The sequence below is a fragment of the Saccostrea cucullata genome, unplaced genomic scaffold (genome assembly GCF_032062105.1).
Source record: "Saccostrea cucullata isolate Sc308-1 unplaced genomic scaffold, CSIRO_AGI_Scuc_v1 ctg888, whole genome shotgun sequence".
NCBI classification, from domain to species: Eukaryota; Metazoa; Mollusca; class Bivalvia; order Ostreida; family Ostreidae; genus Saccostrea; species Saccostrea cuccullata.
In genome coordinates this window covers 43,840-71,764 of record NW_026941285.1, presented here as the reverse complement: position 1 = coordinate 71,764, position 27,925 = coordinate 43,840, and the positions used below count along the sequence as shown (strand labels likewise).

General features: G+C 33.6%; 2 protein-coding genes across 3 annotated transcripts; one reads left to right on the top strand and one right to left on the bottom strand.

Moving 5' to 3' along the window:
• Positions 1 to 4,234: 4,234 nt before the first annotated feature.
• Positions 4,235 to 18,119, bottom strand: LOC134257563 (transmembrane protein 144-like). Of its 2 annotated transcripts, XM_062740166.1 has the most exons (10): positions 17,642 to 18,119; positions 17,146 to 17,268; positions 16,622 to 16,721; positions 11,947 to 12,030; positions 11,487 to 11,565; positions 9,943 to 10,029; positions 7,948 to 8,033; positions 7,525 to 7,619; positions 7,000 to 7,271; positions 4,235 to 6,555 (listed from the first exon to the last, which is right to left on the bottom strand). In XM_062740166.1, the coding sequence occupies exons 1-10, from the start codon at positions 18,099 to 18,101 to the stop codon at positions 6,469 to 6,471; spliced, it is 1,473 nt and encodes a 490-aa protein (XP_062596150.1). In that variant the 5' UTR covers positions 18,102 to 18,119; the 3' UTR covers positions 4,235 to 6,468. The 2 variants fall into 2 exon arrangements, with proteins under 2 accessions (XP_062596150.1, XP_062596151.1); XM_062740167.1 differs by lacking the exon at positions 9,943 to 10,029.
• A 1,134-nt stretch (positions 18,120 to 19,253) lies between these two features.
• LOC134257564 (torsin-1A-like) lies at positions 19,254 to 26,784 on the top strand. Its single transcript, XM_062740168.1, has 5 exons — positions 19,254 to 19,450; positions 19,653 to 19,915; positions 22,866 to 23,041; positions 23,358 to 23,476; positions 25,603 to 26,784. Exons 1-5 carry the CDS (start codon positions 19,267 to 19,269, stop codon positions 25,872 to 25,874), a joined length of 1,014 nt encoding a protein of 337 aa, XP_062596152.1. The 5' UTR covers positions 19,254 to 19,266; the 3' UTR covers positions 25,875 to 26,784.
• Positions 26,785 to 27,925: the final 1,141 nt, after the last annotated feature.

Below are 27,925 nucleotides of genomic sequence, written 5' to 3'. Positions count from 1 at the left end.
CCCCCCCCCCACTTTTTTTGCCAACAATACTTTTACTATTGAAAATGTTCATTGAAAGGCTGGTTGGCCCCCCAACTTTATACTAAAGTAAAGTATTATGAAGGAAATATAGTATTGTAAGCTTAAAAAATGGATATTGAAAGGAATTGGTAGTGAAAAAAGTTTGCCTATACCCCCTCCCATCCCCCCCCCCCCCAAAAAAATAGTTTTTTCGACTTTGGGCAATTTTCGGTTTTTTTGGCTGGCCCCCCACTTTCAAAATCGATGCTACGTGCCTGCAGACGGACATACCGATTACTATATACCCTCCCGCTTTTCAAGCGGGGGGGGGGGGGTAATAACCAGTGAAAGTTTTATTAAATTTCTTTCAGTAGTTTAACAGGATTTGTGGACAAGAGATGAGTACCCCGTAGTCTAATGTACGTCTGTCCTTCCGTCTGTACTTGTTATACGCTTTGGGGTACCTATCTCTTATCCCCAACTCCTCTCATATACAAGTAGTTTGTCATTTGAGACTCGGGCTACATTTTCTTATTGAAAAACCTACATACATATCCTTATTGCAAAAACTACAAAATCGTAGAATACACCCTCCAAAGAATGGAGACGAGTTTGATTCTTATGCTAAGAGAATTCTTTGAGGTCTCCTTGTTTTATTTGAAAGAATTTTTTCATGTGAATAAAGAATTAGATAGATAACATGATCAATACGTACTGGCCCCTGCTGAAGAAGCAGGTTATACCATTGTCTTCGTTTATAATGCTCTTATATATAAATTGTATTTTAGAAGATCTTGGATTTAATTCTACAGGTGGTAATCGAACTTATACCCAAAGTCCCCGTTCTTAGGAAGAAATTATTCAAAATCATATGTAAGTCGTGTATTTTTTAATAACCCAAAGAGCCAAAATGAATTTGAACTAGCATATATATTGGAATCCAAAACTTTATAAGAATCCTTACAAACAAAGATACATAGCGGGTTCTAGTAACTGTTCAATCAAATGTCTTTCTTTACTCCCCACTAAGATATGAACAGTAGTGAAGAAAAAACTTCAAGAGTACTGTGCAACAATATATTCAAGAAGTGGTGTAAATCAGATGTGGATACTTAAAAATTCCAGGGAACTTTTGGACAATTTGAAATCATCAGATTTCACCAAAATCAACAGCTTAAAAACTTACGACTTTTCAACTTTGTACACAACCATTCCCCACGATGAATTAAAGTCCAGGCTTTTTGATATCATTGACAGCTGCTTTTTCAATAAATATGGAACTTGTAAATTTACTTACCTTGTCACTGGTCATTTGCAAAAGCATTCTGGTTGTATAAACAAGTACTCTGAAGTTGACATAAAAAAGATGCATGAGTTTCTGATTGACAAATATCTATGTGTGTTTTTTTTCAGACCAGGTCTTCCAACAATCTATTTGGTACCAATTGCGCCCCGTTATTAGCAGACCTATTTTTGTATTCATATGAAGCAGAATTTGTGCAAAATTTTATGCGTGAAAAGAAGAAAACATTTGTTGCGGCCTTCAACTCGACATTTAGATACTGAGTATATCGTATTGTCAATTAACAGTGGTAATTTCCATTCATTATGTCGATACGATATATCCTGGTGAGCTTAAGATAAAAAGATATCACAGAGTCTGCCACATCTATTTCATATTTGGATATTTTACTTGAAAAAGATGTTAATGGTAATCTAACATACAAACTTTATGATAAAAATGACGACTAACTTTTCTATCGTCAACTTCCCTTACCTATGCAGCAATATAACTTCCTCACCTGCATACGGGGTTTATATATCTCAGTTGATTCGATACAAAAGAGCATAGTTTACGTATGAACAATTTCTAAAACGAGGTAAATTATTGACAAACAAGTTGATGAAACAAGAATTTCAGCTGTCTCGTTTAAGGTCATCGTTTCGTAAGTTCTATGGTCGATACAATGACCTTGTCAGCAAATACAAGTTATCATTGAGTCAAATGCTGACTGATGTTTTTCGTACTTAACCCATTATTTATACACTGAATTGACGACGGATTTTCCGTTATTTCCCGATCATGACAAGGAGCACACGGTGTGACTGGTCGGCAGGGGATTCTCACTCCTCCATGGCACCCTATCCCACCTCCGATGTTTTGGAGGTCTGTGTTTGCTCTGCACCTATCTTATGGTTTTATGGACTTTTGATCTTGAGTTTTTCCCAATTCTATTCAAACATTCTTCAGAATGGCCTGCAAGCGTCATAATATTCAGAAATAAGAAATCATAGCTCCGTTTTTCAGAGGGATTGCTAGTCATTGATCAAAAAAGAGATCAAACATCTGTTACAAACACGTATGTAGACTCGCATTTTTTTCTGTTGGACCATCATGCAAATCCTGTATGAATATCTGGCCCAACTACCTTCCAGCAGAGAAGAACTGATGATGGTTCACTGATAAGGAAAACAGTTTCTCATCCTTGATATATGCACCCATAAGAGTTTGTACCAGATCAATGGGAAATACCTAGAACACGGTCTTGGTAGGTATCCATTTCTTCATTGTTTACTCTGAAGTTTTCTGATGTGTCGCTAAGACGGGCAACAGATTGGAAACTATGTAAGAGCTGAAAATGATCGAAGCTGTAGACATTTTTGAAGGTCAATGCACTGTGGCAACGCACTTTTAAAAAATTACGCACTCTGAAAAAATTTTTTCAAAGTGTGTTAAAATTTGGACAAAATCAACGCACTTTGAAATTTTATTTCAAAGTGCCTTAAATTTGGGACATACTCAACGCACTTTGAAAACATTTTTCAAAGTGCGTTAAGAGTTTACATCAATATATTTTACCATGGAGACTCTTAACACAGTTTGAAAAAAAATATGTAAAAACAAACATTCTGGATTTAGATTTTAGTAATGGAATAATTCTATTTCAGTATTATTTCATCTTTCACAAAACTTATGAATTGATTTACTCCCGACGAGAAGAGGAGAAAGGGGGTAAAAGGTCTCTCAGTCTAACTCTTCAATACACAGGCGTCGGTAACAAATAAAACGGGGGAGTAATAAACCCAAAAAAGGACAAGTTGCGTAAATCAATGCCTATATATATATACATATGATGTATATCTTTCCAAAATAAGTGGGGGGCTAAGCCCCCTCCCCTTGCCCTTCGCCCGGTTTCGATGCCTATGCTATACCCAAACAATGAATATGTATTTATGTTACCGATATGACGTTGAACAATGATAACTTAATTAACTTAAAACAGATGAAAACTAGAAATTTTTAAGTACAGTAAAACTTATGAGAAAGAATTTTCATAGTCTTGAAAAATTAAATTGTCCCTTTTTCTTAAGATAAATGCTATGCTTTAAGTCGTTCACTTTTAGCCCCCCCCCCTTACATCTACTAATAACACACTATAGAAATTTTAAAAAGCGACGAAATAATGATATTAAACAATCATCTCTTTATTTTTTCTAAAAGACGCATTTCCCTTTTATAATATTTATCAAAACCTAAAATATCTAAAACGTCAATATCTCAGGTCCTGAAGTGACCTTATCACCAAAAAGTTATCCAACCAGGGTCAATTATGTATCATACCGATTATTTGTAAGGATATATATTGATCAAGCATTATATTTTACTTTGCACTTTGAAAATAAATTTAATTTTTTCAAAGTGCGTCAACTTGGTCCCAAATTTAACGCACTTTGAAAAACATTTTCAAAGTGCGGAATTTTTCAAAGTGCGTTGTAACAATGCACACAACAGTTCCAGCAGTAATGAAGCTCCAATATCCAAAAGAATATTACAAAATTGGAGCAGTTAGCAAACACCAACATCAGAGTTGAGATCAAGTACCATGTGAAAGTAGGCATTCCCTGTGGATCGGTCACATGGTTGTGTTCTGCTTGTCTTGATGGGTAAACGAAAATATCCGTAGACAATTCAGTGTGATATAATGGCTTAAAACTTGATATACACAAGGCAGAGATGGTAACTCAAGAGCTCATTTTGAACAAGAATCAAAGGATTAAGCACAGGTGAGCTAAAAAGTATGTGCACAACAGATATATTTCTAAACTTTTTAATACAGTAGCTATTTAAGTTTTTAGAAGTATAAAGTTATAATTGTGGCACATGACAGCCATTTTGAAAAATGGCTGTCAAAACTGTTTATGACTGTCCAATGACATGGTCAAACATCCAAAAATGTTTTTTTAATTTATTAATGTACCGATACACTTAATCTCACACTTTTGACAGAAAATGCACAATTATTTGAAAATTTTCAGTTATGCCTCTTGACAATACACTGAAGATGACAGACAATGGAAAATTTTGACCAGAAAAGCTCTGTTGAGTCTTTACAGCTCAGATGAACTAACAAGCAATGAAACAGTGGGGATGGATAAAACTATCATTCTTAGAAGCAACAATATATTTGTACACTATTTAATTTAACATACATTATACATAGTAAAATAAAATTATTTTGTTGACAAACAAAGAGAGAAATATTTCTCATTTAAACCAAAAAATTAAACATATGTGAACCTGGCATTTGCATTGATTTTAAAATTTTGGACTGAAAACTAAAAATGTTCAAAATTTTCTCCCTGATGTAATGCGTACTGACTACTGTATTCATATATGTATGTCACAATGATAATTTCTTTGCAAAAATCATTTTAATAATTCTATCATAACTTACATCTTAAAACATACTCAAGTTATGAAATGTCTTAAGTTACCTAAAAGAGCATTTATTCAAAATTCTTGAGATGGATTTGTTGAGTATTAATTACATCATTATTCTGGTACATGTATTGATAAATACTTCATCTGTATACCCCTTTCATTTGTAGAACCTTAAGTACATGTAGTTTAATGCTACACAAATAAATCTACAAAAAATGATTTTTTTTCTACTAATATTTGCCTCACTGGACAGATTTACTAAACCAAGGAGAAAAAGATATTTCTAGAGAAATAACTTTTAAGAAATAAAAAAAAAATATATCACTAAATTAATCATTTCTTTTTAACCTTTTAAGGACGTTCGATCCTGATATTTTGACCGTATTTCGCGCACGTCCTTTATTCATAAAATTAAGCATCATTTTTAGGTTCTAACAATAAAACTGAATTCTACAATGCAAATTAAACTATATTCAATGAAAAAACTGCGATTAAATTCCATTCAAGTAGAATTAAGCTAGGGACTATACTTTGTGGCGGAAGGTTTTTTCGACGAAAATGGTCAGTTTTTTTCCATTTGAACTATAACAGTACTTTTAATTTTGGATGCCTAATTTTCCATGCTGGTTGCACACAAAGCTGTTTTTGCAGTGAAATGTGTTATGCTGGTTCTGAAATATCTATTAAATTATTTCTTATGAATTCTATCAGCAAAGTGTGACAAATATAGTAAATATATTCTGAAAATCCGGGAAAAAATTGAGCCAATTTTAACGTAAAATTCACACTTTTTTTAGTAATATCTGAAAATGTTCATCATATACCCCCACTTTTGATGTTCTTTTCTAAATATTCAAGATAACTTTGACCTATTTGCTTAAAATCAGAAAAAGTTTAAGACTTTAAAATAATTTTCTTGCTTATTATATTTTCAATCCCGGAAAAATAACATTTTATTAGTGCAGAAAGGTCAAATAATTGATAATGCGAAGCAATTTGAAACTTTTTCTTAGTCACAATTTTTAAGTGTCTTTTTTTAAACAGACTTAGAGTTCATTTTGTTTCATGCTTTAATTGGATAAAAATATTGGAGGGAAAACGTCGAAGGTATAATTTTTAATAAAGACACTAATTTCAGTGCAGAAAGGTCATATTAAATGTACTGTAGCGCTAAAAGAAGCATATTGACCCCCATTTTTTTATTTGAATGTTAATTAAGCTATGTATGTAGAAACTAAAAATATACTTGGTAAAAAAAGTTTAAGACTTTAAATATCAGGATCGAACGTCGTTAAGTGCAATAATTTTAACATATATGACTGTACATTCAGATTCAGATAATTAATTTGTATATGACCATCCCAAACATCAAAAAAACCCTTTTAAATAAAACATTACGTCTTTAATAATACATGTACATGTGTTTGTCTTCTCGAGACCATTAAATTGATTAAATATCACATTAAATGCAACTACAACCTACATAATGTGCATCTTTAGCTTGGGTGCAAGAATACCAGCAAATATGTAAATGCTTGGTATACACAATCAACAGACTTGCTTACACACAAATAAAACATAATTCATAAAACAGCTTAAACCACATAAAACATCCCATATAATTATTTAACTCTTCTGATACTGAACAAAAAATAATGATCACAGTATAAAACTCAGTGTATTATGTATGTAAGTTTACTGAGGTATTGTAAATAAAAAGGAACCTAACTAGACTGAAGATTCCGTCATTTTTTCTCGGACAAGGCAGTCAGGGTAGCTCCTGTTATAACAAAGACGAAGCCCAGCAGTAGAATAGAAATATTCCTTGCTCCCTGCAAAAGAATTCACTTAATTTTGAGGAATTACTTCATATACATGTAACAGTAGATGTACTTTTTTCTGATTTTTTTTGTATTAATTTTGCTCTATGTATGCAGCATGAATTTTTCTACAGATATTTGTCCCAGAGTACAAAAAGTAAATAAAAGACATATAAATGGCAATTTTAAGAATCTACAAAAACAAAAATTATGATTCTGCGGAACTGTGACCCAGTGGAAAAAATATGTTTACAGTATATAAGAATCTTTTTTTGAATTATGTCAGCTAACAAATATTTAATGCTTGTACATGTACCTGCAAGCTTATTCAGATGATAACACTAAACTAAAATCTATCTCTCTGTGAAAGTAACAAAGTAGATTTTTTTATGTTCATCTTTAAACTATTAATCAAACTTTAAGAAATCATTTTATATATATCAAGGTTGAACTTACCCTAATTTCACGAAATACAAAAATTCCCCATAATGATGCAATTATGGAGGGTCCTGTGGAGATGATGGGGAATGAAATAGCTGGGGACAATGCTTCATTGGCTACGAACCACCCAGCAGTGGCTGTCCCCCACATCAGTCCGGAAATCACCCCCGGTAGGATAGCCTTCGGGTATACCTTAGGTTTATTCTTCATAATGATGATGTAGATAATGAAATAGGCAGTGCTTGTTATGTAGATCCCACAAAAACAAGCAAATACATAGTCCAAAGCTGTCAAAAAGAATTGGTACAGTTAATCCAGTTTAGAAAATATAAATATTGTGAAGATTCACTGAACAATGGAGTAATGACATTGGATACAAGATGGAAAAATCTTGAGAGCATATTTTGATTGGGTTTTCACAATAACCAGGTTTTTTTATTGAGGAACATTAGTTACTTTTTCCTTGTTATAAAATATTTTTAAGTTGAAAAAAAAACCTAAAATGTAATTGGTTTTCCATATTTTGAATAACCAACTTACAATTTTCGGAGTGTCCTTTTTGGTCCTGAAGGTAGACAGCTGGTGTGAACATCTGACCATACAGAACCCCGGACACAACCGAGAGTACAATGCCCCTGTGATTACAAAAAAGGGGGGCTGTTTGAAATAGGAACTGATAGAACATACATAAAAGACATTTTCCCTAAAAGTGAACTAAACATTTTTACTTTTGTTTAGACAACACTTTATGGTCTTTGATATTTGAAAGGGGAAGGTAATTAAGGAATAAAATGATTATATTAATATGTACATGTAGTCTTGATCTCTTGTCCTTTAGCTGAAAGTATAAGATTTATAGTGATAGAAAAGAAGTAATGCTTTATCAAATACAATTTCAGTATATTTCCATTTATAGATAGATTAAGAACCTTTCCATTTATAGATAGATTTTTATATTCTTACAGAATTCTTTTATTGACGGGTGACAATCTGTCTATAAAGGTGTTGTCCTCTGTGTCTGTAGGATCCCTATTGATGCTCCCCCGCGACTGTTAATGAGAACGTGAACAACCATCAAAGTTCTATAACCCTCATGAAAACATAGGCCCATGGGCCACTACACTCATATGAGCCACTTTAGGCTTGATAGGAGGATTTTCTTTTCATTCCATGTTGATATTTGATTCTTTCTCCTGCAACCTTTTCCGAGAGACGATGACTTGAACAGACTTGAATTTAAGCTTCATGAGGCCTATGCATATCAATCAGTCACAGCAGGTTTGAAATGAATGCTGATGAATGAAATCCTCACTTAGGTTCTAAACTTACCAGGTAAGATTCATGATTAAAAAAATTTAAAATGACAGTTCAACTTGATGTCAATTCTGCAAACTACTCACAAGGATTTTTTCTTGCAAAACTTCCTGTGTTTTTCTGTGACCCTTTTATATGTTAAACCCAACATAGACCAAGGCCATGATTCTACCTAATAAAAACTACATTGTGAGCTACAAGCCATGAAAAAAAAGAAGTATGCATCTTTGCCAATTTGGATCTTTATAGTTTGTACAGAAAGAACATTGAGATACAGCCACATTGTATAATGTATATTCTTAGATGAAAAACAAACTGACCAAAACAGTAAAACTTATTTTAAGCAATGTACAAAAGATAAAAACTTCTAATTCGTTACAAATTTAATCAATTGTTACCTCTGGTAAGTTCATATAATAAGAGTGCCAAAAAACATGCATCTACTAATCCTGTGGCAGTGAAAATTCCAGAGAAGACAAACAAATGATTTGATGTGCATGTCCATAGTGATGAGTTACCCAGGTAAATTTGAAGTTTTTTGTGATTACTGTACAAGTATTTTTCTTCATGTGGTATTAATTTACAATTTGTATGTGGTCATATATTTTCTGTAGTCATTTGTCCCATGGTTCCTAAAGCATATAATTGCAAACTAAAACAGGATGTGTTTATAAAACACTGATGCCCCCCATATGACAGATTATGGCGTGGGTTGAAATTTCTCAAATGTAAGTCAAACTCCAAGGTTGAAGTCAAAAGGTCAAAATTGTTGGTACTAATAGGAAAATCTTGTCATGAGGAATATACCTGTGAAATATTATGAAAGCCCTCTGAAGGAAGACCAATTGATCATTTGTGTTACTGTAGAGGGAGTCACCTGATCTGAGTTCTGGGTTTACCCTTAACAAAATGGTACCTACACTTCTCCGATTCATTTGTGTTACGGTAGAGATGGCCACCTGATCTGAGCTCTGGGTTTACCATTAATTCACAAGATGGAATCTACACTTTTTTGACTGAAGACCAACTGATCATTTGTGTTACTGTAGAGGGGGTCACCTGACCTAATTTCTGGGTTTATCCTTAACAAGATGGTACCTACACTTCTATGAATGAAGACCAACTGATCATTTGTGTTACTGTAGAGGGGGTCACTTGACCTGATTTCTTGGTTTTTCCTTAAGGATGACAATTACTCAGGTTTCGTTTTTGTAATATAAGATTAAAATTGGGAAAAAATAAAAATCTGACAAAGGGAATTCGAACTGTAATAATTAATAAATTTAAAGCCCAAACTCTACTCGTTTATTTATATAAAGCAACGCTGTTTCATTCCTATTATATTTCATCATTGAAAGAGTTTTGTTGCTTGTAATATTTTGTGAGTAAAGAAAAAAATGGTTATAGTCAGAAAAATTGACAGAGGTATATTTTCTAAGAAATACTCAGGGGCCACTAGCTTGGAAAGTAGGTCTTTGACCTAGTTATTTGAAATTGAAATTCAACACACAACTCATAGTCGTACAATGTGCAATACATTGTATTATTTTGGTTCTTATCAAGTGTAATAGGTGGTTTTCTTTCTTATCATTGGTATACTTTTATCATCTGAGTAAATGTCATCCTTTGCTAGATGGTACCTACTTTTCTCTGATTGAAGACCAACTGATCGTGATTGTTTGAGTTACTGTACAGGGAGTCACCGGGTGAGCCATAACCTTGTCCTGGGGGCTGAAATACACAAGTTTATACCCTGGTTATACCCTGGTTACTTAGAGGAGCACTGGTGGAAAATTGTACTGAAAATGGCATGCAGGCTTAGAAAATGGAGGAAAAAACTTATGAAAGATAACAATCAAACTGATTAATATAACATATTCAATTTTTTCTTTAGATACATGCATTTGGTAGATGTTTGTAATGTAAAGTATAATGTTATAAGCAAGTTTCTCTGGTTCATCAAAATAAGGTAATTACCAGATATTAAAGTTTGTCAATTAAATATTTTACTTTAGCAACATTCTTTGAACGCACATGACATAATGACATATGTCTCAAATTTAATAAGTTTAATATTTCCCTTAAAAAAATATTTCTGAACAAAACTTAACCACATTTTTACATAACATTATGAAAAATATGCAAAATTTAGGACTACTGGTATGTAACTTTTTAATATTTTTTTTAAAAAAGAAAGACTTTAGCCATAGTTCTTAATTTTAAATGGCTAAGGAATCATCAATGAACTTTGACACTTATTATTAAATCTTGTATTTTTAGGAGTAAATATAATATTGTAAGCCAATAAGCAGGAAAATAATTATTGAAAAACAGGTTCAAAAATGAAGAAACCCCTTCTACAGTGTTAATATTGATTTACTTTGTAATTGATCATTACTAAATCATAATCAAGTACAATTAATTAATTTGGAAGACATTTACAGAAAATCATGAATTTTTTTTATTATTTTCATTAATGTTTTAACAAACAATCATCTTTTTTTACAGTCACCATTATTAAATGCAAATGATAATCACTGGATATTTTTTTTATTGGATGTTGGAATTATGGGAGTTCAAGCAGACAAAGTATAACAATGTCTGTGCTACTTACTGGTAAAACAACAAAAAGACCAAACTAAAGCAGAAGTGAAAAATATGTTAATGCATTTATGTAATCAATAATTTATGGTTAATCAGTGAATTTTTTCCCCAGCTGAGTCAATACCAATTCAACAAAATCAATACATTGATCAGAACAAACCTAATCCTCCATAAAAAAAATTTATATATAAACCAAAGCTACTGGTATTCTTCCAAACCCAAATTTATATTCATTGTAATTAAAAACATCCTTCCCATGAAAGGAAGTAGAGAACTTATAAGAGATATACAGAGATTAATAACATGCAGCAATATGTAATAGAGAACTCGCAATAAGAGGCATAGACTATAGAGAACACAAGAACATGCAATGGAGAGCTAACAATGAATATGATGAATTACAGGCAATATTTTTTTAAAGAACTTAGATAAATAGAATGCAGAACTTACGATTACATACAATAGAGAACCTACCAGTAATTACAATACTTGAGAATACAGACTTCGCAATAACTGGGGATGGAGCTAGAACTTGCAGTGAGTGAGAGTAGAGAACTTATAGTAACAGGGAGTAGAGAACTTACTGTGTTGTTGAGAAGTGGTTCTGACTCAGTCATCTCTACCGGGGTAACTTCATTCCTCACAAAAGCAAAAATGATTGAGCTGAAATAAGAACACATTTAGAGACTCCTGAGAGCTACTTCAAATCAGAAAAACTTTTAATACTATTTTTATTCTGATTATAAAATGCCAATACTGTTCTCATTTAAAGGAAAAAAGAGCTTTGTGTTTTAAAACAGTTACAGTTTCTCTAAGACTTTGACTTTTCATTGTTATGTCCTTAGGAACAATATACATTGTACATCCACATGTAAACATGTAAACCATATAAGAGAAGGATAATAAAAGGTCATGGAAAAGTCAGATATATGTTGTATATATGTTTCTGGAAAATGTTTTATTCTGTTTTTTTTCATAGAACAGAATTTCAAAGTATCCATTATAAATCTGGTGACACTGATATAACTATTATTAATTTTTTACCTGAACACTGCTATCACCACTCCAACAGTGTTAAGAGTGTCATTTCCTATCTTATCACTTGGTGTCACTCCAAACAAACCAAATCTGCAAGAAAAAAAAGATTTCTATAGAAAGCTGCATAATGATGGATTTGGATGCTCTCTGACTGGTCCAGATTCTTTCTCTCCTGAGGGGTAGCTCAGAGTGAGTTCACCTCCAAAGTGCTAGGAGGTTTACTTTGGATTTCCTCTTTACCAATCATAGGTTACAATTTTATGAACTAATCAAATTGAGAATTAAAAGGCATGTGTCATAAAGCATAAACAAAAGGCTCATGGGCCACATCGCTCACCTGAGTAGCTTTGACCATGCTGTTCTTTTACCAGATTTCCCCCTCGTAATACCTAATGTGACCCCACCCTATCCCAGGGGCCATGATTTGAACAATTTAGAATCTACAATACCACAGGATACTTCCACATAAGCTTCTGCTTTTCTGGCCCAGTGATTCTTGAGAAGAAGATTTTTAACAATTTTTACCTATATAGTTCGGTGTAAAACTTGGATTCCAAATTGTCACCCCGCCCAACCCCCAGGGGTCATGATTTGAACAATTTAGAATCTACACTACCACAGGATACTTCCACATAAGTTTCAGCTTTTCTGGCCCAGTGGTTCTTGAGAAGAAGATTTTTAATTTTTTTTCCTATATATTTCTATGTAAAATTTTGATTCCCTATTGTGGCCACGTCCAACCCATGGGGGTCTTGATTTGAACAATTTAGAATCTACACTACCCCAGGATGCTTCCACATAAGTTTCAGCTTTTCTGGCCCAGTGGTTCTTGAGAAGAAGACTTTTTAATGACCCCACCCTATTTTTTTCTTTTCTTGATCATCTCCCCTTGTGAGGGAACATGGCCCTTTATTTTAACAATTTTAAATTTCCCTTTACCAAAGGATGCTTTGTACCAAGTTTGGTTAAATTGGCCCGGTGGTTCTTGAGAAGAAGTCAAAAATTTGAAAAGTTTACAGACGGACGGATGGACAGACATCAGAAAAGCTCACTTTTCTGAGCTTTCGGCTCAGGTGAGCTAAAAATACAAATATCAGAATCTTATTAGCTCCATTCTTAGTTCTAAGATAAAGATTTACCGTTATCGACGGTCCTCTTTATTGTTTGTTGGATACTCAGGGAGTCCTTTACTACCTAATGTTTCATTATTTGTGCACTCGCTAGCTGCAATAATGTAGCCCTCTCCAATTTTTTTTTCTCTGATATTATTTATATTGACAATTTTCTGCAACTTCTTTAACAAACAACTGACATATTGAGAATTCTAAGGTGTACCCATCATCTGATACTAAATGACGATCTCATCTTTACTCACAGAATAGATCACCCAATATACTATATGCGCATGATTTTGCACACATGACATTTTTGTTGTGTTACCGATTGTCAAGTGTGTTGCTAATGCTGAGTGTAACATTACGGATTGTTGAATGCATCCAAACCAATCAGATTTTATCATTTAACATGGAAGTATAATATATTATACATGTATATACCTTATTATTTTGTGTTTGTTGTTAGATAAGTGATGTTGTTATACCCTTATAAATAGCTTTCTATATATTTATTATATACCTAACGTATATCACTCAATTTTACTGTAGAATTAATGCAATCACGTGACGTCGTGATCCGACTTTGCGGATCACCACACTGTGGTTTTCTGAATCCATATCACCACTCTCTGAAACTGATGACGTTGTACACATAAACGTGACGTTATTTTTCTTGCGCGTTAAAAAGTCCATTGTTATTATGCTTTGTTTTATGTTTAAATATTAAATATCTCTAAAGTTTCATTTTGCTATATTTAGCTAGTTATAAGGGGGTATATAATAAATTTATCATTATAACAGTAACTTGATCCGAAGAGCCGCATCATGTCTCGTTGACAGCTATCATCATATTTAACTCGATACGCGTCTCGTTAGATCTGATGATCCGCTCCTGTCAACTCGACGTGATACGACACTTCGGATCAAGTTACTGTTATAATAATATATATTCATTACTGATAAAAAGTCCAACAAAAGAAATGTTTATTACACCGGTCTAACAATTTCATTGACTGGCCTTCTAGTCCAGCATAAGAATCGTTAGACCGCAAAGTCACTGTTATGTCACAAGTAATTAATCATCAATCAATATCGGTGACACAGAAATAGCCGAAGTTAAGAGCTGCAAGAGTTGTTTTTTCGGACTCTTATATTTCTAAACATGCAAGTTATTTTTTCCAACAAAAACAGTGTAATTGTCAGAAATAGCCTAATCTCTAAAACAGTATTGGTGGAAAATGATATATCCTTTTGCAGAATGAGCATGGTGACCATCAAAACCCAAGTCCTCTGTCTTTTGAGTGTCGTTTATTTCATGTGGATAAAGTATGGGTGCCTTCACTTTATCAGATCTGATATGTTTAAAGTCTAAACTAAACGATATTTTAGGGATTTGATTATTATATCATTGTAAAGATATTCATCTATTTTTCTAACTGTAAGTTGGCGATCTTTTATATCAAATTGCTTAACAAAGGATAGGTCTCTCTCCAAGTTTGCTTTCACTGGGCAACAGAACAAACATCATTTTTAAATATTTCCTTTCCTTCACTCAAACAATCAATCCAATTAATGACAAAACTTCTGGCAAGTCTTTTGTCTTCATAAACCGTATACAAATTATTATAAACTTCTACAAAAAAATTTCCAAGATATACGTTTAACTTTACAGCTGTTCGTTTCTCAAATACGACTGAGTCAACCATTTTTTGTCACAAGTGATCTACCTTATGACGTCATTTTCACATTATGACGTCACAAACATGGGGAAAAACATTCCATATCATATGCTATTTATTAGGGATGTCAACGAGTACCCGGTTAACCGGGTACTCGATCGAACGTCCGAGTATCGAATACTGAAATCAGTACTTGGTTACTCGGATGTATATTTTTGAATATTTCTTAGCTTATTTATTAATGCATTAAACAATCTGTTTTAAAACGTAAAATACTCATTGCACTTGTACATACAGTAATTAGGGTTTCCTACTCCTCTAAATGACCATTATCGCCTGTGGCAATGTTTATACAGTAATTATCGTGACCAAGCACCTGTAACCTGGCTTTTCTCACCTTTGACTGTCTTCTACCCTTATTTTTGATTAACTTTAATTATTTGTTTTCAATGAACATCATTTAAGGTCTATTATGATTTAATAAATTTGACAATCTTGTTAATTCTGCGAGAAGTCTTTTAAAAATTCTCGGGAAAAGAGACAGATGATTTTGTCCGCGCGATTGTTGATATGGTTGTGTTTGATTACCTGCCAATACAAATGGTTGAAGCTAAAGGCTTAAAAAAACTTACATGTATGTCCATCATTGCACCAAACTACAAAATACCATCCCATAATACTAGAAAATGTTCGAAAAGTGTACTAAAACCGTAAATCCGTTCTGTTAGGCGAACTTGATCAAGTTCAAGTTAAACTGTAGGACTGATACCTGGACGTCAAACGCAACAAAGAGTTACATTACAATATACGGAGCAGATTAATTTTTGAAACAAAAAATCTGTGAACTACTTATGATTTTATTTCTTGTGTTTATCTGATGAATAAATTGAACATAAACGATGCTATATTAAATTTCATCGGGCACGAAGTGCTCGTCGTTGTTACAACAGAAAAACCTCCTTTCAAAGCATGTGGTTTTATTTCTACAAGAGTTTACAATGTTTACTTGTTCATATTCATTTACACTTTTACCGAGTACCCGGGTACTCGATCGGAAAAACATCCCAGTAACCGAGTATTAAAAATTGACCGATTTGACATCCCTACTATTTATAGAACATGTGTATGACTTTATGTGTGCCAAATTTCATTCTGATCTGAATCGTGGTTTTTTTAAATATAGAGATAGTTCGCGAACTTTTTGACCGAGGCGAAGCCGAGGTCAATATGGATATTTTTCTGGTGAATAACAAACCATATTCAACACCAAAAGAGTCCATAATTGTTTTATTATATAGTCGGGATTTGAATAGATAAGACATTGAAGGCTGTATGACGACACCATTTTCATTTGCGATCTTCCATTGTTGAAAATAAAAAAATATCTCCAGATTACTGTTTGTAACATCCGTGTTTTCCTTTCCGAGATTCGCTGTGTGTAAGACGTCCAAATGTTAAAAATAATCCTGAAATAGTTTGAATAATTGTTTTCCTGCTCAGATACCTAGCTCACTGCGGCCGTTGCAACCATTGTTTACAACGTTGTTTGATTTTTTATTGTGACGTCACAATGCCGTTGCACGTGCATTGACCCTCCGGTGAATACGGCCTAAAATCCAGTGAATATGTAGTGTTATGAACTGTTTGCGCTTATATAGATTATATAGCGACTATAAATAGACTATATAATAATTGATAATATAGTATGTATTGATTAAATCTTAAATGAGCATTGAAGAGTATAAGAAAACAGTTATAGACTGGGATTCGGGCAACATATGATTTGTAGACCTGAAGTTAAAAGTGTTCCTCTTGGCATTTTCAACTTCAGGTCCTAAAAATCATGTTGCCATCATACCCAGTCAATATCTGTATAATATAACCTACCTGCTGGTGGCCCAGCCACTGAGAAGATTGGTCATTCCCCAGATACACAAGCCAAGTCCCATACCAATAGTCTTAATGATTGGCACAACACAAATGTTACCTGAAATCACAGACTTGCATTGATCTCAATTCATCAAAATAAGGACTCAATTTTATTTTTCGCAGACCATTAAAACATGCAATCAAAAAAACTCACTTCAAATACTTTAAATGTATTACATTTAGCGGTGTATTCTAATTAGCGATTTTGGCAGTAAGCAGAGTCCCCTAAATCAAATACATGTACATCGCTAAATGCCTGGTATATCATACAGGTATATCTAGCATAATAAGATTGCACTAAATCAAATCTATGCTAACTTTTTAAAAATTCAATTTCCGCCAAATATCGTGCATACCAAATATAATACATTTACAGTATTTGTTTCAAGAATTGTTTTGATTACATGTCAAGGAATTAAATTTACTTTGCTGAGGTCAATATTTAAGTTCCTGTGATATACTGAATCCTTTGTAAGCCTTACCCGTCTCCCACACTAGCCCCCCTATCATCACCAGTGGATAGAAATGTCGTGTACCACGGATCACCTGTACTATGATTCCCACCAGCAGGGCAGCTCCACAGAGAATCCACTGAAAGAACATTCCTACAAAGGCAAGAAAACATCAATTACAGAATGAGGAAGAAAGTCCTCTAAGGGAGGCAGAAAATCTTAACAAAGACAGTAATCCTCTTGTCATTTAACATGTTTAAGGCATTTACTGTTCATGTTTATATATATGAGCTTATAGCAGTTGTTAAGGTAGAGTCAATGTCAGTCTATTTGAGCTTTCATTATGATTTAACTTGAAACAAAAATGATATTGCATAATACTTAAATAAATGAAAAGTCATTTTCTTATATACCAATACATATATCAATGAAATCAAAACAAATATGCTGCTTCTCTACATTAAAATGCAGATGAGCAAACTCAATTTGGAATAAGTAAAAATAACCAAAAAATGAAAAGCTGTACCATCTCCTGTTTCAAACTTCTTGACTGGAGCAAAGTTACTACCATAGAGTAAGACAGATACTCCTGCAGCAATAAATCCAATGTACTGAGGAACTGTACTGTTGTCCCCAGAATCGGCAGTGGTTGTAACCACAGTAGTTGACTGTGTAAATGTTGACTGAGTGGTCATCCAGGTAGTGTTAGTACTACTAGTGGTATACTGCTCAGTGGTAGGATTTCCTGAGGTGGTAACCTTCTCATTTGTTGTAGTTTGGATTTTACTGGAATTTGGTAAATTAGAAGTTATAGAACTATAAGAATTTGTGGTTGAGTTGATACTCGTGGATAGATCAGCTTTTTCTGCCAATGAAACTGCATTAGCACTGAAGGTCTTGGATGCTCCTGTGTAAGCAGAGCTTAACAGTGTAGGGATGAAAAAGAGGCAGAATATGGACTTCAATGCAGAGACAGGTACTACCATCTTTAAGTTGGACTACAACAGGTCTGTAAAGGAAAAAAAATACAATATACAGTTGAATTGAAACCCCAAAACCTTTTCATAAATGCATATAAACCTCATTATCTCAAATTCACTGATATCTCAATTTTATTGGAAGTCCAGTTTGAGCTTTGAGCTACAAAAGTTTGTCTGCATTAAACTAATTATTAATATTTCTTAAGCCCAGTGTTTTCCCGTTATTTCAAAGTAAAGGGTTATAGATCAGTTGTAACAGGCTAGGGGCTGAGGTTTATGAACAAATCTCTGTGGACCTTACAACAAAATTTTATTTCAAAGTGGCATTTTTGTCAATTGAAGCAGTCAATTTGGCCGGTAGCCGGTTTTTAGGGAAAACACTGTAAGCCTGCATGATTGAGAGAAACATAGATGTTTCGATTAATTCAACATAAAATGTTTATTAACTTGTGCTAACATGTTATCTGATGCTTACATATTTGCTATCAGTAATACTGTTTCAGTAATAAAAATATTGAACAAACGTAAGTCACATGCAGATCTTAATGCAATGCTGTTTTTGAATCTCCATTTTTTTAATAGTCAAATCATTTGCAGGTGGATTGATGTATTAGTACTAAAAACGTATCCCAGTCTTCATCACTGTGAGTCATATACATATATTGTCACAAGAGAATGACATGGTTTTAAGATGAACAAATCTTATGGTTTGCTGAATGTAAACATTTATCTGTTACAAGTTGTGATACAACAAAAGGAACACCCTTTTTCGAGACAAGAAAGATGTATTATCAATAAATATATTTATCCCTGTACTTTAAGAGTACAGCTGATACCAGTCTATTACAATAAATTACATAAAAATATATTTACCACTTTTGTTGCGTTGTAGTTGATCTTTGTTATGATCATGTGACTTCTAAATTTGGAACAAATCATGATGAAGATGCGGAATAAGTTTCTTTTCACAAAGGCGGGATAAAAATCTTTTTGAAAAAATATCAGTAACACTATTCCATAAACTATGGCATTGAAATTTTAGATAGATTTTAAAGGGAACACATCAATTAATTTAAAATGTTCTAGAAAATCCGGATTCGGATTCCTGCCAATTTTTACTTTTAGTTTCTACTTTCGTTTTGTTTAGTCGCGGGTTTTCAGGTTTTTCAACATGAACTTTGTGAGATTGATAGTGTTTTGCTGTCTTTTTACTTGTGTATATGGGATTGAACCATTTTCAGCCATCGGAGCTCTTGGGACTGCAGTGGTTGCGGGAGTCTGGACGGTTTTCACGCCAATTAAGTGTCACTTTAAAGAATGCTGCACATCAAAATGGATCAATCTCAACACTACAGGTGAGAGTTTTCTATTAAAAAAAAAATCAACTGAAAAGAATATATTTAACATTTTTGATTAACATTAAGATTTATAAATATACTGTATCTTCACAGAATACTATATACCAATAATCTGTTTTATTAAATTTTGAAATTAAAGGTATATATTTTTAAAGTACACTATTAAATTATTTATATTAATGCATTTGATGAAATAAAGCTCTACGAGAAGATCTTCAGAGTCGACTTTTTGGGCAACATCTAGTGATTGATATCATCATCAAGCATCTTAAAGCACACATGACAAAGGACCCATCGAAAGCACTTACCCTCTCCTTCCATGGGGGGACAGGAACAGGAAAGAATTATGTCAGTAAAATCATTGCAGAAAGCATTTTCAAGATGGGTATGAGGAGTAAATATGTCCACTTGATATCAGCTACTAAAGAATTTCCACATAAAGACATGGTTCCTCTTTACAAGGTATCCACCTGTTGGTACAATTTGTCCTCTGAATTATCATTAGTTAGATCAAGATCTCAGAATATGGTGAACAGGTACTAAAACGATAAAAAAAAAAAAATGGAAGAAAGTCAATGGAGTGAAAAGTAACAAAGTATTTTTATTTTAGTGAAGATCGAAGTTAATAAAAAATATTTACAAGAAAGATAAAAATAATTTGTATGACAATGTTTTGAGGTGATGTTAACAAATTTGACACAGTTTTTAGCTCACCTTGACGAAGTCGAGATGAGCTTATGCTATATCCCCGGCGTTGGCGTCGGTGTTGGTGTCGGCGTCGGCGTCCCAGGTTAAAGTTTTAGGAGCAAGTCCATTCCAAAGTAACTATAAGCCCTACCTGAACCAAACTTGCATGGATGATGCATCTAGGGATGTACACTACCAGACTTGCTTCGGATGCTGGATCTGACCTACATTTTCCAGATGAGTGACCAGGTTAAAGATTTTGGAGCAGGTCCATTCCCAAGTAACTATAAGGCTGAGAATAAGCCCTACCCGGACCAAACTTTCATGGATGATGCATCTAGGGATGGACACTACCAGACTTGCTTCAGATGCTGGATCTGACTTACATTTTCCAGATGAGTGACCAGGTTAAAGTTTTTGGAGCAGGTCCATTCCCAAGATGAGTGACCAGGTTAAAGTTTTTGGAGCAGGTCCATTCCCAAGGAACTATAAGCCCTACCCGGACCAAACTTGCATGGATAATGCATGTAGGGATGGACACTACCAGACTTGCTTCGGATGCTGGATCTGACCTACATTTTCCAGATGAGTGACCAGGTTAAAGTTTTTGGAGCAGGTCCATTCCCAAGGAACTAGAAGCCCTACCCGGACCAAACTTGCATGGATGATGCATCTAGGGATGGACACTACCAGACTTTCTTCGGATGCTGGATCTGACCTACATTTTCCAGATGAGTGACCAGCTTAAAGTTTTTGGAGCAGGTCCATTCCCAAGGAACTGTAAGCCCTACCCGGATCAAACTTTCATGGATGATGCATCTAGGGATGGACACTGCCAGACTTTCTTCGGATGCTTGATCTGACCTACATTTTCATTCCCAAGGAATTATGAGACCTACCCGAACCAAACTTGCACGGATGATGAATCTAGGGATGGACACTACCAGATTTGCTTCGGATGCTGGATCTGACCCACATTTTCATTCCCAAGTAACTATAAGACCTACCTGAACCAAACTTGCATGGATGATGCATTTAGGGATGGACACTACCAGACTTGCTTCAGATGCTGGATCTGACCAGTATTTTCATACCCAAGTAACTATTAGCCCTACCTGAACCAAATTTGCATGGATGATGCATCTACATGATCTAGGGATGGACACTACCAGACTTGCTTCGGATGGTGAATCTGACCTATATTTTCCATACAAGAGACCAGGTTAAAGTTTTGGGAACAGATTAATCCCAATGAACTTGAGGTCCTTGATATCTGCAGTATTAACAAATTTATGAATATTTGTTTACACTATACATGTTTTTCACGCTACATGCTTAGAAATGTGTATATGTCCTGTAAGGGGTTAAACACAACTTGCAAGAATATTGTTGTTGGGATAAATACTAGATATTAAGAAAATATGATGTGAGGTTTGCATTAGGCTAGATAAAATTAATCTTTAGATTCTCATCCCCGCCCGCCCCTCTCAAAATGTCCCGCCCCGGTGTTTTTTATTTTGATTTTTGTGTATTTTCATTATTGTTTTTCAGCAAAAATTTAGGTCAAAGTTTAAGAGTTATCTCCCGTCTGTATTAAAGGTCGCATTATTATTTATAGCAAAAGAGCCATGTGAAGAATGGAGAAAAATCGGCAATAAAAGCAGTTTAAATATTGAAGGAATAGATAATTTGTCAGTATAGAAAAGACAGAGAAGAATAAATGAGCATAAACACATCTAGATACTGTAACCACCGCTGGCATGAGCAATTTTTAATTAGATTTTAAGTAAATAAAATAGAGGAAGAAAATGACACCAGGTCAAGTTTTGACGATCTCCAGTTGTGTTTGATTTTACTCTGAAGAAAAAAAATAAAACATCATTGGCAGACTTTTGAGAATAGGAAGTGCTAAGGAAAGACTTAAATGTTAACTCTTAAAACTGTTCAGGCCTAGGTTTTTCAGTAAAATATTTTATTAGAATATTTTATGGATTTTGCAAATATGACCTATTTTAATGTCGAATATGTGAAGTCTCAAGATCGATCAAATTTTTAGGAAGGTGGAAATCTATAATATTTTACACAAAACAGAGGGATTTGTTGGTAAAACTAAAAGATATTTGGGGAAAGGTCGATGAGAAGTCATGCATACACAATTTATTGGTATCCCCACTGGATGTGCCGTATATGTGTACTTGATATTTTGTTAATTAATTAACTACGAATTTAATTATTTAAAAGCGATAATTTTCTTGAAATATTTGAAAGAAAATAATAAGAATATATATTCATTTTGCCATTGACATAATGAAAAAAAAATGTGTACGAAGAGTTCATGTTTTGTTGATACTTATACAATTTAACAATTATAAAAAATAAAATCTATAAACCACCCGCCCCGAGTTTTTAGCAAATTAGGATGAGAATCTAAAGACTAATTTTATGTGGCCTTACTAACACTGATAACATTCGTCAAGGTGAGCTTCGTAATCTTTGATTACCTATGTTTATGTGTTCAAATAAATTTTTTGCTTAGAAGATTTTTATAACAAAAATGGCTAATAGTGGTAAAACTACAATGGATTTTTTTCAATTTTGAAATTTTTCTGAGGGCACTTGTCTTTAAAGCATACAGTAATTTGCATATATCATCATAGAGACAAAAACTTTTAAATATTAAAAACTTAGTTTTGTATAATTATGTAATTTTTGTTTCTTTTTCCAGGATAAATTGCGAGAATTGGTAGAGAGCAGTGTAAAAGAGTGTCCCCAGTCTCTGTTTATCTTTGATGAAATTGACAAAATGCCACCTGGGATAATTGACACTTTAAAGCCATACTTGGATTATTATGAACAGCTTTCTGGCACAGATTACAGAAAATCTATGTTTCTTTTTCTCAGGTAAACACATATTTAATAGAGGTTAATGTTTTAAAATTGCAGAGTGAAATGAAATTTGCTTATTTGTGTAGAAGTATCATTAGTGGGAGAGTTTAGTATTTCCCAGCCTAAAATATCATCCAGTATTAATTGTGGTAATTCTCCACACCCTCAGTTTGAACCCATAAATCCTACTTCCTCAATGTTCCCAATTTTTAGAGACAACCCTGCTTATTTCTTTATACTTCAGACTTTTGGATGTGTAAGCAAAAATAAATACAGTAATACAATGGTTGCTCATAAAGTCTTTGTTTTATTTTGCAATGATATATTTCAGCAACACAGCAGGAGAAGAAATATCAAAACATACCTTAAGCAGATGGAATTCCAGAGAAGACATTGGACTCAAGGACATGGAAGAAATTATCAGCAGGGCAACAGTCAACACCAAATCAAGCAAGTTTATAGAAAACCATATTTACATTTCAAAAGGAATAATTCTCCAGCAAATTTACATATTCTAAGCATACCATCCCATATTGGCCAAAATAAAGTTAGACATGTCATCTGTTTTACATTCCTTTTTTTGCCTGGTTGTTATTTTATCTCAGAGGGAACAAAGAGGTCTGTTTTCTATGGAATACCTTTGTCTGTGCTTAAGAGATTTTGGGCATTTTAACCTTTTTGGCCTTTATTTATATCCATCTGTTATCTAGATAACTTTACTGGTTTGGGTTGATGATCAGACATTGCAAACTCGAACTTTTTAAACTATATTGTACATTTACTTTCTTCACTTCTTGTACACATCTTTCTATCTAACACCATTTATGATTTATACTATTTATGTAATTAGGGCCAAGGTCTGCAGGTGCCCTATTAGGGATTGGTGTCGCTAAAAAAAAATTGTATCACAATATTGCACAATTTTTTCTCAAATATCACAATAATATCATGATATTTTTACAAGCAATTTTTACAATGATTTTAAATGAATATTCATTATTTTTCTTAAAAACATACTAGAAAAACAAAATTACCCTTTTTAGAAATTTTTGTGTAAATAAAATTAATCGTGTTTGGATGGTAAGATGCCACATTTTCACCTTTTACAACATTTTTTTAGACTTTCTGTAATTGTAATTTAAAAGATTAAACATATAAAAAAATAATTTCTGGACTTTAAAATATGTACCTAAATACCAGTAATTAGGTCTCCATATCACAACACTTATATCACTCAACAAAAAATCGGGTGCGTATCATTACCGCTACATTTTCAAAATTTTCATTACCGCTACATAGTCATTACCGCTACAAAAAACCTTACGTTACCGCTACATAAAAAAGTATACATTACCGCTACATTGCCTCTTTCGTTAGCCAGCCACTTATGCGTGTACAGTACAACCTATACATGTACATAAGACCCGTTCCTCCTGCTCACCATGGAAAGGTGAAAGGACTTTGAAGAGGATGTTTTTTTTTTAATTAAAATCAACAAATACATGTAATTCGTCGAGGTCTGTTTTGCAGCTGCTTTTGCAACTCTTTTCAACGCATCTCTACAATTTTGAGTTTTTGAAAGTCTTATTTTTTCTAAATTTATAAAGAATCGATAAGTAAGCCGGCATTTCCTCGATTTGTAACAAACTTCTCAATGGTGGCCATAAATGTTCAGATGAAGCTAAATAATTAAATTTCGACTGCAGAGTTATTTATATATATGAACTCATTCTGATTAGATAGTGAATGAATTCTGTTGATTAGAACTCATGTAAACCGAACTTACCTGGCTAAATCGATATGTAGCGGTAATGAGTTGTTTTTGGCTGATTCAGTATGTAGCGGTAATGAGTTGTTTTTTGCCGGAAAAATGTAGCGGTAATGATCGGTCGAAAATCTGACAAAATGTAGCGGTAATGAATTGAAATTTTTGGCAATGTAGCGGTAATGTTGACCTCCCAAAAAATCACGATATACCAGTATAATGATAAAATCGCACATCCCTATGCCCTATTGTAATATTTGTTGATTTATCCATCTGTCCATCCTGCTCCAATTTCATCAGAAAAGATTTTCTCTCCCCTTGGCCTAGTCAGGCTCAAAATTCATCTTCAAAGTCCTAAAGATGGAGGGTATGTACTGACCTTGAAGTAAAGATAAAAAATCAAGGTCAAAAAACTCAAACTGAATAGCTGTGTCCAAAGCATATTTTCTTTCCCCTTGGCCTGACCTGGATCAAACTATTCCCCATGTGGTGCAGTGGTTAGAGCTAGGAGTAGATGGGTTGGAATGTAGGATGTGGGGACCAGTCCTTGGGATTGGATAAATTAAACTGAGGTCCCATTTTGCAGTAAATACTGGCATGACATAGATTCCCTCACTGCTCAATGTTCCAGACTGTAGTGTGTATATTTCATTATGCAGCTCTCCATGGAGTGATGATATCTCGGACTATCTCCAAACAAAACCTGACTCAAACTTGAAATGTATAGATTTCCTTCCCACTATGGCACCCCAACAAGTGCTTGTTAGGTATCCTAACTGATATAGTTGTTTTATCCTGTTTTATTTTACAGGTGGTATGTACCTATGTGACCTTATAATTAAGCACCTGATCACAGCTTATGTACCGTTTCTCCCGCTGGAGAGGAAACATGTCAGAGAATGTATCAAAGACTTCCTAGTGGCCAAAAATTATTACAAACGAGACAAGATACCAGATGAAATAGTATATAAGATCTCAAAACAACTGAGTTATTATCCAGCTGATTTGGAAGTTTTTTCTGTGACAGGATGTAAAAGAGTTCCAGAAAAGGTTGATTACATGATGAGCGATTTAGAGGACTGAGGGGTTCCGAATGTTCAAGATATGGATGTGTGTGCATATTGTAAATACAAGTTAAGTGTGGTGATTGAAAGTAAGAGTACAGTTGTGTATTTATTTCTGCCCTGGAAATACATTAATACCATATTGCTGCTACTGACTAGCATTAAACATTGGAGATGTTTAGAGTAGCTACGAAGAGTGTGTAAAATAGGAATGGACACTCCATCAACATTTTGTAACTGGTTAATCGCTGTTTAATACCTGGTATTGTAAAATATTTGATTGTGTAAATAATTATCTACCAACAAATTTAAATGAAATAGTGTGAAAAAAATGGTGCTATTAATACCTAGTTATACATTTGTAGTATTGTAGGGAAAATACATGTACTATTAAGTGTAAATATTTATCTTTAGCTGGTTTTTCACTTTGTACATGTATTGATTCTTGTGTTAATGTTTAATTGTTTGAATCTGACAATTTTGTTCTGATGTACAATTCTAAAGAATGTCATCGGCATGCATATTATTATTTCATAGTTATCATATCATTTCTCTATGACTTATCCAGTTTATATGTTACAGACTACTTTCATTTTCCAACAATAATGAATACAGGATGGGAGTGTATATTATGGTGTGTGTATTTATGTATACATCCTAAAGCTAGCTTTATGTAATATATAGTAAAATAACAAAACATTTATTGCTCTGTGGAAAATGTGTTTTGTCAACTATAAACCAAACAGTTTGATTCTGATGAAATGTATGTTGCCCTCAAACATAGGGTAAAGAAAGATTTCTTTGTGCCAAAGAATTATAGTCATATCACAGTGTTTTTTTTTTCCTATTTGATTGCATTGTATTTTAGATTAAAACAAAAATTGAAGACAAATGTGTGTGGAATATTAAAAAAATGTACCACAATGCAATACTGCTTGTTATGATGAATCCTGGATTACACAGCATAGAATTAGTAGGATAGAATGTGCCCCTGCAAATACTGCCTATGGTAGTCAAATACAGTAATACATGTACACCCATAGCCTGCATGCTTATATCAAATACAGGAAAGTGATTTTCATACCCTATGCCTTTGAAATATTTAGTAAACTTAACAGATTTAACAAATTACACTTTTATATAATATAAGTGTGTTTTACTGTACATGCAATTTTAAAAATCTATATATATGTAAATCTTAAAAAATAGTATTTCTTTATATATACATGTATATCAGAGGTAATTTTTTTATCATTTATCAATCTAATTCAAAGTAAAAGCACACACTGTGTGTGATCAGTCATCAGGGGATGCTCACTCCTCCATGGTACCTGATCCCACCTCTAATGTTTTGATGGTGTTTGTTTGCTCTGTTCCTATTTAGTAGTGTGCAAAGGATTTTTGAGCTTGAATACAGTTTGTTATCTCCACATACATGTATTTGACTTTAAGAAGACTATACCTAAAAACATGCTAAATTAAATACACTTTTGTGAAAGGACAAGATAGGGTAACGGTGGAATCTGGCCCCTTATTTGATATAAAAATCAGAACTCTGGTAAAATTGTGATAGTTTGCAGTTAAAATGATGGTGACTGGAAAACAAGCACTAATTTAGATTCAAAGCTTGCATGGAAGCCACTAAAGGGTGCCGAAGTAGGATTTTCCAGATTTCCTCAATTCTGATGGAATTTCATCAAATTTGAGATACTTTTCTCTTCGGAAAACATAGAGTACAAGCTTGCCTATATGAGATTTATACAAATAAACTGCATCTGATACTACTATACTACTAGTGTATAACGTGTATAAATTTGGTAGATAGGCAAGATCGTGCTCTGTTTTCTGAAAGAAATTGTGCTGTAAAAACGAAAATTTGTATAAAAATGAGAAAATTTACCTATTTCCTGACCTTTCTGTGACCTCTGTATATTCTTAATCTTAGAACCAATGCTCATTTTGTTGCAGGGGAGACAACAGATTATTATGCATAAACTGTTGGATTATTCTGAAAGACAGCCAAAATTGGTGGCCAAATACTGGTCTTACCCTATCTTGTCCTTTGTTGGT

Bases quoted from the DNA above. Each gene is read 5' to 3' on its own strand.
- LOC134257563 (XM_062740166.1), bottom strand. From the start codon at position 18,101: ATGGTAGTACCTGTCTCTGCATTGAAGTCCATATTCTGCCTCTTTTTC. The intron at 8,034-9,942 runs GTAGGTACCATC...TCTCATTAACAG, and splicing joins TGGTCTTCAATCAGAGAAAA to TCGCGGGGGAGCATCAATAG. The intron at 7,620-7,947 runs GTAAGAATATAA...TTGTAATCACAG, and splicing joins CCCGTCAATAAAAGAATTCT to GGGCATTGTACTCTCGGTTG.
- LOC134257564 (XM_062740168.1), top strand. From the start codon at position 19,267: ATGAACTTTGTGAGATTGATAGTGTTTTGCTGTCTTTTTACTTGTGTA. The intron at 19,451-19,652 runs GTGAGAGTTTTC...GATGAAATAAAG, and splicing joins GATCAATCTCAACACTACAG to CTCTACGAGAAGATCTTCAG. The intron at 23,477-25,602 runs GCAAGTTTATAG...TTTATTTTACAG, and splicing joins AACAGTCAACACCAAATCAA to GTGGTATGTACCTATGTGAC.